Here is a 13642-nt window from a genome sequence, read left to right as displayed (position 1 = left end):
AGAATGAGTAGGGAAAATAAAATATTACTGAGAAGTAACCACCTCTGTGGAAAACAGTGTGGCCTATCACATACAAGTCCTCCGAAAGGGTCCCACTCTGAAGTCTCAGTCGCTAATCTGCCTTGTGCTCACCTCTGTGACATGAGGCACAGTGAAGGTGGTGTGGCAGACCCAGGAGGACCCACAAATGGGTTATTAGAATACCACCTCCATCCTATCTTCCCCACTGCCTTTTAAATGCTATGAGGTGAACGGCTTTGCTTCATCACACGATTTATCACCAGCCCAAAGCAGCAAAGCCGACCAACCACAACCTGGAACCTCGGAAGCTATAAGCCAAAGAACGCTTTCACGCCTGACATTGATTTATCTCAGTGAATTGTGATTCGCCAGTGGGAAGCTGACTATCTCAGAGCCCGCTGCCTTGATCTGTACATGTAGAATACGACACTGTAAGATTTGAAGCACCTCCCAATCCAGATTTCAAATTAGAGGCTACAAAGGATTTGTACAAATACTTTTGTGAGGTTTTGTTCAGCCTCCCACATTCATGTCCCTAACTAAGCTCTAAAGCACAAAACACTAACAGTTGGGAGCAGAGCGGATTGAATGAGATGTTCTCTACCCTGCCTTCTAGAAACAGGAGGTAAAGGACATTCACTACCCTGGCATTTTTGTATTATACACTTAATTTAGTGCTACATTTTAAAATGTCAAAAATCAATGAGACAAACAGCGGAAGGGACAAATTAGCATCATTTTTTTTCTTTTGTGGACAAATACACAGAAGTCATTCTCTGATTAATTTAGGCCTAGTGTATTCTATCTGCTTGGCTTATGGGAGGTTAAATCACCTGCTTTCAACAATGTGGCTTCAAGAGTATTGAAAAAAAAAAACAACAAAAAAACCCCAAAACTCTTCCTCTTCAGATGTCTACTTTGAAGCAGATACTATTGGCTTGGAATTTCCTTTAACTTCTCTTGTATTAACTAACTAAATACCTTCTTTGCAATGTATATTATCAAAAGGAAAAAGAAGAAAAATGTCATTGAATGAAAAGAAACTGTAATAGTTCCTCATTCATATGCTGGAGCATAATTTTTAAAACAGGGAAAAGTAAATCATTAGACATGAATTAGCAAAATTGCGCACACATACAACAAACAGAGAGAGGGAAGAGGGAGAAAGAAGGGGGGGGAGAGAGAGAGAGAGAGAAAATGCACATATCAGTCATCTTCATTTTCAGAATTGGTGAACTTAAATCTTTTGTGACCCATAATTTCACACGTGATAAAAACAAGATTGAATTCTTTCATTTTGAGTAATGTCCTTACTTTTATATGCTTAACGCTGAGAAACTTTGAAGAAATCTAAACTTTCCTAGTACAATTTGAAGAAAAGGACTTTAGCATTAAGCAACAGTCAATAATAAGTTATCACCTAGGTGAAATCTTACTGTAAAGGTTAAAATCTGTACTGTGTGTCTCTATTGGCATTTCTGTACAGACCTATATTAAATTGAGTCACTTAAAAAAGCTAGCTCTTCATGTGTAAGCTGAAAAGAAACTCAGGTTCTCTGTAACAAGAATGCAAGGCAAATGAATGAAACCTCTGTGGATATTTTATTCATAATGCAATTTAAACATTATTATAGCAAGTTAAAATTAACTTATAGAGTAGAATGAATGCATGCATGCACTGCCAAACTTGACCAACAATTAATTCCTGCCAAATCTGCTTCTTCTATGTTTTCACACTTCCACTTGTCAATTATTTTGAAGCACATTCAACATATTATATAATCTGTCCATACATATCTTAATGGATAACAAAATACAACAAATCATTTAGAGACATAAGTTCAACTGTTGTCATTAAATTCGTTCAAATTGAATCGCAAAGCCATATCGTGTGCTAGGGCAGGGCCTGGAGGCTGGAATACTTTTAATTGCACTCTTTTTGCCAGGTCAATCTCCATGTAGCTCTGGCTATAATAATTTAAATTTACACCTCTTTTTCTCTTAAGACTGACTGACTTTACATTAGAAAGAGGAGGTATTGAGAGGAAAAACATCCTGGTAACACAGGAGAAAGACTGGATATGGTTCCTCTAAACAAGGTCCTAAGTTCTTGCTCCAATCTTCTTACCTGGCAGGTTAATGTTATGAAAATTACTAATGTGTGTAAGATTAGCAAATATGAGAATAGATATCTCAAGAGACATTTTCTGATCAGTTTGACCTATTGACGGTAAGACAAATTTACTGATAATGTAAGCAGAGAAGAATCTTAAACCTGACCATATGCACATTTCATGGATGTTAAATGGAAACAGCTGCACTGACTACCCATTTGATTGGCAAACAGTTCCCACTGACTGCAGTACTTACTCTGTATAACTTCACCCATCACTCTTTTTCCTTAACTACTGTCATATGTAAATGAGACAGAACCATAAATTTTCAAATGCCACTTTGGTTACTCTGCCCTAGTTTCTGTCACATGGTTGATTGAATGCAGATGAAGAATGTCTAGAAGAGACATATAAGTCATCAGGATTGCACATCAATAATTAAAATAATGTTCCTGTCAACATATACTTAAGTCATGATCAAAGAACATATGTTATTGGAGAAGAAAGAACAATATATAATTCTGCTCTTAGTCCTTAACATGTTCACAATTTGTGAATGTTAAGAGGAAGTATGTAAGATTCCTTTTATTCTAATTGACTCAGTAGCTTTCACTTCCCCAATGTAGAAATATTTCAGAACCAAAGGTCAGGGAAGTTACCAGTGAATCCTACAGCTACCTGAACATTACCTATGTAATATACATTATCTCAGATTTATATACCAGCCATTAACACTAGGAGTTATCATAATATGCTATGTATACATAGCATAACTTTAAGTAACATCACAATGAATTCACAATGGTAGAAAATGCAGAAAAATTAATGTAAAAATCCGATCTGTTTTATCATACACACTCTACATAAGAGCCCAAGTACCAACTTCTGCCTGTATCATTGTGTGGTGTGTACTATGTACATATTGCTCAGATACACACTATGACCCAAACATCTTCTAAGATTATACTTACAATTTATTTGCTTTCAGAATTATTAGAGAAACACTTTGACTAGCAGTCAACACTTTCTATAGATGATGGTAGATGTGTGTGTGTTCCCAGGGCTGGGTGGATGCAACCCAGAGGTCCATGTTGGCTGCCTTCCTTTATTTGTTTTCACCATAGTTTTTGACACAGAGTCTCTCAGTAAGCCTGGAGCTCACCATTTTGGTAAAGTTCCTAGTTGACAAGTCCTAGAATCCTCCTGTACCTGATCCGTCCCCTACAGATTTGAGCCAAGCTATAGGGATGCTAGGAAGCCAAACTCAGGTCCTCATCCATGTGTGGCAAACACTTTCCAACCAAGACACCTACCAGGCGGCAGTCAGGCACTTCCTTTCTGCTCACATGTACAGTGTCTACGGAAGGCCCCAGGACACACGAGTACTCATAAATCCCACACTGGAACACATCCCATATTGTTCCCATGTGTCTAAGTGAATGTGTGTTTATCCTGTTACTATAATTCATATCATCTTCCTATAATTTAAGCATTTTGAATTTACCATGGATGTTATTATTAGTGAAAGTTATGTGAAATAATTATATAAAGATATACAGACTAAAGAGTAGGTCAAGTCATTATTAAACATTTTCATATTTCAAAGAATTTAACAATCACTTTACAGATTACATAAGTGAAGATTCAGTGCTCCAATGTGAGGGAGACCTTTATTATTTTATTACGGATGGGGAAAGGCTCTGGTGACTTAGACTCTCACAGCTTTGATGTAGAAGATCTCAAGAATTGTACAGTAAATCACAACATGCTCCAAGGCATTCTAAATTAGAGTATCATTACTGGGCTTCTATCATCACCATACAGCGGACAGTTAGCCACCTCTTATTAGAAGGTATAATGAGATAACCCACCATTGAAAAGGTATCATTTGGTCATAATGACTATTAAGTGAGGTTAACTAGTTTAAAGCTTAACAAAGTACTGTACAAATAAATTCCCCTTGCAAATAAAAATACCTTCAAAACTAAGCAGCTGTGAGGACTGAGGGAACATAGCAGCATCTGAAACAGAACTTAATTCTGGAGAAATTCCCATGTTTACCAGAGATGAACATGATTTTAATACCAATGCAGAATCATTGGTGTGATGCTGTACAACCATAACTAGAAAGAAGGGATGTGGGTGTAGTCCCCCAACAGGATGTCTGTTAAATGATACTTACTGAAGCACTGTTATGAACCCATTTATATGATAATATCTCATTTGTTCTCCTATATAGTCAAAGTCTCATTCTAATTTCCCCAGTAAGAAAATTAAGGGTTTTCATAGTTTGATGAAAGCCACACGTAGTTAAGCAAGACTGCGCAGAGAATGAAGGCAAGGAGTACTGTTTCAGCAGCCCAATCTTTATATCCTAAGACTTTACTACAATATAGTAATGAATCAATTGTACGAGTTTCTGGTCATTTATTGATGAAAACGTTGTTAAACTGTTATGCTCAAACTGTAAGTTTCAAAATAAGAGAAGCTATGATAGTCAATGGCTACGCTGTTTAAACATACGGTTTCTTCACAGGAGAATGGATAGCTCATCTCTGCAATCCATGGCATGACAGTAAGAGCTTTTCATCATCAAGTCTGCTGCTTACATTCAGAGCAGTGGTTCTCAACCTACGGGGAATCACATGGCAGATGGCCTACATATCACATATTTAAATTATAATTAATAACGGTAGCAAAATTGTAGTTAGGAAGTAGCAATGAATATAATTTTTTGCTTGGAGGACACCGCAACATGAGAAACTGTATTAAAGGGCTACGGCCCTAGGGAAGTTGAGAACCATTGATCTAGAGCATCATCCCCACGGCTCCAGAGTTGATGATCAGCAGACATTTTTCTCAATGCTACCAACTTTCAAACAATCAAAACTAGAAAGGCTCATGCGATGGCGCTAAGGTTAAGAGACCTTGTTGCTCTTGCAGAGGACCAGGGCTCAGTATCTAAGACTCACAAGGTGGCTCACACCTGATGTAACTCTAGTTCTCGGTGATCCAGTGTCCTTTTCTGGCCTCCAGGGGCAGCAGTCACAGCTACAGTAGATAGATGTCAATGCAGGCAGGCAGAGCACTTATACCATAAGACAAAAGGAAATCTTAAAAAAGAACGGTTCCCATCAGAGTGTTGGAGTCGACTACTAATGCTTCCGAAGTGTCCATTTCTGTTGTGATTCAGATACCTAGTAAGAGGTCCATCATTTAGTCGGTAGACTCAGACTCAAGCACCTCTTTTTATTTTACGGATTCTATTGTCCCTGGAGTGTGTGAGAGAATTCAGCAGATAAAGGCACTTCCCTTCAAGTCTGCAGGCCTGGAACAGACACAGTTTGATGCAGACAACTGGCAGAAAAGTAATCCCAGCACTTCTGTGACAAAATGGGAGGCGGAACTAAGACGACTGGCCAGGAAGCTCTCTGGTCTGCCGGACTGGTGTCCTCAGCAGGCACCAGGAAGGTGAGAGCTGGGGTCAGACTCTTCAGAGGGTCCTCTGCTCTTCTCCTGTCCCCTCTCCCAGGCCTGGGCAAGCCTAGCCATGTCTACTCCACTCATGTAGCTCAATTTCTGGTCATTTCTCGAGAGCAGCTCCTTTAGTCCTCCTCCAGGAAAGAGAAGGCCCTCTTCCTTGTACCACAACCACACTTACTCAAGAAAAGAATCAACAGAAGCAAAAGTTTGAAGTAGCCATTTTAAATGCTCTTAAATGCAAATATCTTTTTCTTTCTCCCTTTCTTTCTTTTTACTTTTTTGTTAAAATAGATCAGTAAGGGTAGAAATTTGAATATTATTTTTAAAAGAAATCAGAAAATATCCATTTCTTAATAAGATATAACCAGTGAGCTCCATTCTCAACTCTCCCCACAATGCTCTCTTGATCACATTTTATTAAAGCCACACTCACAGATTTGTATGCATTCACTCTTCTCTTAATTATCATTTTGGACACTGCAAAGTCTTTCCTTCAAAACTGTCTGAAGAGAAATACAGGGGAAAAATCACAGGAGAAGTTCATTTTTCTTTTAATGAAATTAAATTTTTTGTCAGCAATTTAAAATACAGCTGTCTAGAATAGACAGAGATAATCATTTTTATTTGGGAGAGATAAACTCAGTTTGCTGTCTCTGCCACTTAAAAGCCCAGAAGCCACTTAACAGACTCTGTAAAAACAGCAGCACAATTCTTTATTTGCACTCTATGTGGGGACCAGCTGCATGCTTTGTAGACTGTGCACACAGGGAGATGTGCCCCTCAGGACCGTGAGGATAAACGTTTCCTTAGGATATTACTGACATGGAAAGTGAGAGGGGCGTCTGTCTGCAAGCTCTAGTGACTGAGGGAGGAACAGCGAGGACGCACCCAGGGTCCTGCTGCTCCAAAGACCCTGGAGAGCTGATTGTTTAACTTCTTTGGTATTCTGGCAGACTTGTCCATGGTTATTCAATTTATTACATAACACAGATGGTTTCAGCAAATGAAAATAGAAAAACAAACATCTGACACCTCTTTGGGGGCATGACAAATAGGCCATTATAATCGCAATCCAAGAGTAACCACTGACAGTCTCAACAGCTACCACTACTGTGCCTCTCTTAGCTATGCTGCTAATTACATTAAATTTAAGTCTCTGATGAACTTCAATTAAACCAAAACAGGGCATCGAATGAAAGACAATTTTAGCTAAAAATGCACTTTCTTGAACATATTAGGATTTACTGTTCAGGTTCAGTGTTGCCTGCAGGACGCTGACTGATTCATACTAACTTCTTGGCAAGCAGGCATTTCTCTAAAACCATTTTCATATCAGCACACCCAGTCAAAGCACTGTAAAGTAAGAGGAAACTCCATGATGCCCATAACTAAAATTGCAGGAAAAGCAGATACTTGTTTCAGGTAATTATTAGCAGCAATCCCATGTACAAAATTTTCAGGAGCAATTTTAAAGCAGAAACAAGGGCTGAACTTTCTTTCAGCTCGGAAGTTGGTATAGAGACATCAGCTGCTCAAGTGCTAGCGAAGGAGAAGGAGGAAGAGGAGACTTGAAGACATTGGGAAGGAACGCTGAAGTGTCCAGGTTTGCTTCGATCAAAGGGTATTATTATTGGGTAACCACAAGAGTAGCTTTTTGCTGTTCATGATTTACCTTAAAAGCCTAACTTTTTCTCTGACAGTAAAATTGGACAATACCATGAAATAAAACCAACAGCTTTAAAGGAAAAAGAGGAAAAAATTTTCTATACTATATCACTTTGGAACAAGCAAAGTATAAATACAGAGACATCTGTCACAACGTGCCCTTCAGCAAAAGTTCCAACACTCAGAAATCTCCCCGCTAAATCTGTGCCTTTAGATCCCAGGTTTGACAATACATTACAGAACAAAAGGAATGTTCTAAATCCCCTGGACACAGGAATTCTAGACTATCACTTTAGGAATTTTAAGCCTTGTCCTAATGACAAGCTATTTAAGAACAAGGAAAAGGGTGTCAGACAGCGTGGCAAATAATTCTTGTGAGAACATGGTAAGGAGAAGCCAGGTCTCGGGGCTGTCTGTGCCGGGAGCAGAGGGAAATAATGAAGTTCACGGGCTACTGCACATGGATCCAAGGCAATAAGTTTTAAATCTCCTTCTCAGAAGGAAAGCAGGCAAAGATCTCTGTAGGATCACCATCTTGTTGGGAAGAACTGTCCAGAACAAGCGCTCCAGGAGGCTGTGCAGATGACCTCCAGCACTGTCCAGTCACAACAACCTCACGCCCTCCTGCTTCCCTTCACAGCAGCTAAGTGAAAACAACACAGCACCCATGTGTAGGATCCTAACATCAACGACCCGTGTTCTAGATGGTATACGGGCATACCTGGAAACGTTTACAATATAACTGGGGAGAACTCATAGACAGTCATACAAATTAAAGCAGAATACTTATTGAAACATATTTTTTGACATTTCAAATTTATATTGAAATAAAAATTGTGCCCATTTTTCCTTAGTCTATATGCAAAATCCAACAACCAGTATAGGGTAACAGTACTCACTGATGGTATAAGTGGATTTTTTTTTCTTTTCTTTTTTTTTTGAGGTGTGGTTTCTCTGTAGCTTTGGAGCCTGTCTTGGAACTAGCTCTTGTAGACCGGGCTGGCCTGGAACTCACAGAGATCCACCTGTCTGTGCCTCCCAACTGCTGGGATTGCAGCTGTGTGCCACCACAGCCCAGCAGCACAAGAGTCATTTAATGGGACTCAAATTATTTTCATGAACAAGTTTGAAATACTTATTTTTTAAAACTTTACTTAATAAGCTACTAATTTATTATTACTTTTTCATGTATCTTCTACTAATTTCCCCAACCCTGTTTGCAGTGCTTGGTTATGTGTGCACTTCCTCAATTTCTAAAAGCAAAACTGAGAAGTATGCAAGCATTAAAAGGAGAAGCAGCAGAGGCTAATAATTTATAAGTACTACTGGCCATATCGACATAAGGTCACTAATATCAATATAAAAACATATGCAAGCCATCTGGGTACTGACTTTCAGCCAGAAAGAGGAAGTATATATTCCGTTTGAAGAACGTTTCATAGTATACAGAAAAATTATTGTGATGCGAAGGGCAGATCAGTAACAATATAGAAGAAGCTGGAAAGAATCATATGCTCTTTTACATGACAGACTGAAAAATAACTATCAGCTGTCCTGTAAGAAGTCTATAGAATAAACACACTGTTTCTCCTGTTACACTCAGGCATACTTTCCAAAACCCACCTTGTGTTACAATGTAACTGGCACTTGTGAAGTGCATTAAGCAATCGCTTCACCCACCTACCCACCTTCCTCCCCCATAGAAAGCACATCAGTAGGTCAAACACATGAATTCCCATCATGCATAACCTGGTGTACCGCACATTTGAAGACTGGAGCCCAGAGAAAACCAGCTGGAACACACAGCACCAACAGAGGCAGAGAGGGAGGGCCCAGTGTGCACTAGCATAAATTTATACATTCCATTTAAAGATAAGTAAATAACGCTTTTATTGTCTTTTAGGAACACGGGAGAGGCATTATTACTAGACTGAGTGCCTAAGTTGTTACAGAATGGGAAGGAACATAACTTTGCCTCTTCTTAGTTCAGTACTCATCCCGAGAAACTGAGTGGGTCACAGGTGAAAAGTTCTAAACTCTCCTCCACAGGCGTCCCACGGGGAGGTGAAAGATCAATAGCACTTTGGATCAGTTCATCTGCAAAGGCCAAGGTGCAGCTGGATGGATCTGACTTCCATCAGCACATCAAAACTGATTACTGCTAAGTGTACAGAGTGAGTGTAGCTACGTAAACAGCCACCAAGTGCCCATCTGCTGGATTGATTCTTGATGATGCCACATCAAGTCCCTTCCTTCTGCCAGCCAACTCCCTGTGCTGTGCGGATTCAGCATCAAAATGAATAGGATGCAAGAAATAAAGGCAAGGATATCGAGAAAACTTAAAGCAACATATAACTCAAAAGCATGCAGAGGGAGAGATGCATGGAGATGCTGTATAAATTTCCTGAGGTGACAATGATGCCCATGAGCTCACAGAGGGCTATGAAAACCTGAATCAACTGTATTTTATCTCTTCTTCTTCCTCTTTTCTTTCCTGTTTTCAAAGTCTCTTCAGGGAGAGCAGGTCCCTTTTAAAACTATGTAATTGTGAAAGGTATTATATTTTGTCATCAGTCCATAAGTTCAGTCGGTGCCATTGCCCTCTGAGGCAGCTTGTCTCATTTCATGAACCCCTTGACCCATCTTCCCTTACACCAGAAGTTCAAGATTGGAAAGAGAAGACCAAAGAGTGAAGGCCAAGGTTTAAAAACTAAAATTTTTGCTTGTCAAATTACATCAACATACTGCTAGTTTTAACAGGGCTATATTAAATAGCAAATTGCAAGATGACCTGATCAAAATAATCTCTCAAATAGTTAAAACTGGAATTTGGTTAAAAGACCCATTTTAAATCCCCAACTTTGCAGCAGTTAAAGATCTATGAAAGAATCATCAGGGGAAAACAGCTTTCTCATGGCCTTATTCTAAAACATCAAATCATTTTGTATTTAGTGACTGCCTAACTACAAACAAGAAGGAAGTTACTCTTTCTAAGTTTCTGATAATTGGTTAGAAACTGATCCAGGGACATGGTTCTCAGTTGCCCAGTTTTGGTCTCGCAAAGCAGCTATCACAGACATGAGTCATGCACAGTATCTCAAGAGAAAAGAGATCTGATTGACAGCAATAGCATAAGACTTATCTACTGTAATTCATTCTGCTCCAAAATCTTTCTAAGAGCACAATATGAGGTAGATTAAATGGACTCATTTGGTAAATTAATATGTGTGTCATCATGAAATTAACTATATGACAGAAGCGAAACCACTTACGACCAAAAGAAACTTAAGTTACATACATTATAAAATCACAAAACATAGCAAAATTATCAATTTCATATATATAGATAGATATATATATAGATATATATTACTATTTTAGATAAAACAGTTCTAAGTATTACTTCCTGAATCGTTAAGCCTGGGATCCTAGGGGAAGTGTGAGCGGGGTGACAGAAGGACACTGCAGCTGCATGGTACCTGCCACGCGGTAAGGCACGAGGTGCACATCAGATGTCCACAAGGCTCAATCTTGACGTCCTTGTCATTCTCTGCGCAGATCTTACAGAGCTGGAAAGTGGAGCCCATTTCACAGTACAGTTCATACTGTTCCTGGAATAGGGAAAAGGGGCCGATGTTAACAGTTTTTGTGCATGAAGTATTATTAACATCAAATTTCCTCAATTACAATGAATTACTTCAGTTTCCCACACTTGAATATGTCAGAATTAGGCTACCTTTTAAGGACACATTTTAAGTTGATATTCATAATTTGGTCTAAAAAATCAATTTTTAAAACATTTGAGATCTTGGCATTAATTTTATATAAATACACACCCACCCACACTTTAGGTTATTTAATGTTTTACTCCATTACTTTAAGAACAAACTTGTTTCAACAGCCACAGGGATTCTAAAGACAACATCTACAGTTTTAGAATGGCAATATAAATGACTTGGTCTTTTTCGCTTGTTTTTTGTAAATGTCATACACTCATTTCACTTCAAGTCCAAATTGAAAAAGTGTTGTCTGGACACTACATTTCATTTCTTAGACATCTTAACTTGAAAGGCAAGCAATGTTTATTTGTCGCGTGGCCACTCTTTCTGTAGCCTACAAGAATGAGGATAGCATGGAGTAAAGAGAAACAGACTTGAGTCACAGTGAGCTTCAGTTCTTTTCCTCAAATTCAAGATTAAATCTCCAAATTCAAAGTAAATGGGAAGTAACTATATTCACAATTAAAAACTGGCTGAGACAAGCTTAGATGTTTGGAAGAGGGAGCCTCAATGAATAAATCCTGACAATCTCTGCTGGATGAAGAAAAGACAGGCTAGTGAACGTAAAAGAGAAAGTTATCTTCAAAAGCTGTTTATAAGAGCGGCAAAGAAAGGAAAAATAAAGTTTGTAAAAAGTTATGTCATGTTTTAGTGAAGTGAATGCCCATGAAATATGCATGAATAGAAGAAATAAATGGCAATGCTTACTCTGTGACTACTAACAACATTGCAATGTTCAATTTGTGCACAGACATCACACACATACAAACACATGCACAGATACATACAAATCTCATCTGTTATGGTATTTGTCAGGCACGTGAGACTTAGTAACATAAAGGCAAGAGCAAGAAGATGAAACAAAGTGGAAAAGAATCATTACCAAAACAATCCAAAATAAATTATAAATGGCTGAGAACCCTGCCCTACTGGAAAAGTGCTGAGGTCATCTATGACTGTCCAAGTATAAAATATAAATGCTACAAATATAAAATGCTCAAGTCACAGGTAAGGAATTTATTGCAGTACAATGCCATTTTATGCGAAACTTTAGGGATCATGCTATTCTTGAAAATTTATGGATATTGTCATTGATTTTTTTTTTTTTTTGGTAGTGCTGGGGTTCAAAATAAGGAGCTCACACCTGTTCGGAGGGTGTTTTGTCAATTGAGGTACATTCTCAGCCCCTACATTATTTTTAAAACATGGACTCAGAAAGAAGAACAATTTGTCATATTATCCCATTATACATATTAGGAAATAAACTCTCAAACCACTACACAAAGCTGAGAATGGTACTCATATACTAAATTCTAAATGCCTTCCATGAGAGCACATGTACATAATGGGTATCCCTCCCACTTCAGCATAGCAAGAGTATTGAAACCAAAAAACATTTTCGGCCCTTACTGTTTACCAATGTGTGATCATATTTAAATTATGAAAGATTATAAAAATACTTTATATTAAAAATATTATTAAAAAGTTTCTGAGTCTTCAGAAAGATCATGTTTAAGTCTCCCTTCATGTTCTCTTCAATGCTTCAATAATTGCTAAGTTAACCATGTTTCTAGTTTTGCAACTTTGGGAATACACACTCACATTCCTATATAGTGGCTTGTTTTAAAAAAGTGGACTTTATACAATGAAAGTTTTAAAGGTGAAACATTATACACCTAAGTTCTGAATCAATTGAGATTTGTATAGGGGCAGAAGTTCAGAGAACACGCAGGGTTCCTGCCCTCTTGCTGCTCACTGCACAGAGCCATTGTGAGCAGCTGTGGGTGAGTTCATCCACTACTAAACATGTTAGGATTTTGTGGTCTGTTGCTTTGTGGGAAGCAGCACAGAGAACACTCTGGTGGGCAGATCCTCCACCAGGAAAGTGGTAACACATGGTGTTTATTGCCAAAAGATGTTTTCATTTAGATTTTTGTCTTCACTGAAAAGTACATAAAGAGTTTTCCAAGTTCTCACTCAGAGTTCATGAGACTGTCAAAGTAGATTTATAAAAATGTATTATGATTTTAAGTGTTCCTCGGTTCTCATTTAGCTTTAAAAACCTTAACACAAAACTCATCATTTCTTATCCTTTTTGTTTTAATTAAGGTTTTCTCCTTACATCTTTGCCACATCTGATTTATCTATTTCTAGATAGGAACCAATAAAACTGCAAGTATTACCATTAACAATAAAAAGTTTCATCTAACATATATCATAAAATTTCTTTGAACTCTCAGCATTCTGACATTATCATTTGAGTGTGTTTTTGAACACAAATAGGTAGAAGTTCACATATATTTCAGAGTTAGTATAGATATGTATTAGTTATATTTTCAAAAATATTCTTACCTGTGTCACTTTTATATGATCATGAGGTGTAGGTTCACATAATCCGGTTAAATCAGGGTTATAACTTCGTCCATCAGGATAAAGATAACTGAATTTAAACAAAATTTTATCATTTTAAATATATAAGGTTTTATTGCAATAATTCTAATCAGGTTCTTCTATGATTAGACTCATGTTTTAATTTTTTGTGAATCAACAACATATTCTTGCACTGTTTTAAGCATATGA

The 13642-nt window shown here is 37.9% G+C and overlaps 1 protein-coding gene and 1 long non-coding RNA gene across 4 annotated transcripts in view; one reads left to right on the top strand and one right to left on the bottom strand.

The window, feature by feature from the left end:
* Window positions 1-13642, bottom strand: part of Cblb (Cbl proto-oncogene B) — a 183224-nt gene that overhangs the window by 56770 nt on the left and 112812 nt on the right. For all 3 annotated transcript variants that reach the window (XM_048454293.3, XM_048454296.3, XM_085685539.2), the window contains exons 8-9: window positions 13415-13502; window positions 10763-10894 (exon numbers count right to left, since the gene is read on the bottom strand). In XM_048454293.3, coding sequence (XP_048310250.3) covers window positions 10763-10894; window positions 13415-13502 — 220 coding nt within the window. The remainder of the gene's footprint in view (window positions 1-10762; window positions 10895-13414; window positions 13503-13642) is intronic.
* Window positions 7583-8128, top strand: LOC125413113 (uncharacterized). The gene is made up of 2 exons (XR_007235832.3): window positions 7583-7668; window positions 7782-8128. It is a non-coding gene; the product is annotated as an uncharacterized LOC125413113 (long non-coding RNA).

This window comes from Myodes glareolus, chromosome 2, assembly GCF_982192425.1.
Source record: "Myodes glareolus chromosome 2, mMyoGla1.1, whole genome shotgun sequence".
Lineage (NCBI taxonomy): Eukaryota > Metazoa > Chordata > Mammalia > Rodentia > Cricetidae > Myodes > Myodes glareolus.
This window is presented reverse-complemented; position numbering and strand designations above follow the sequence as displayed.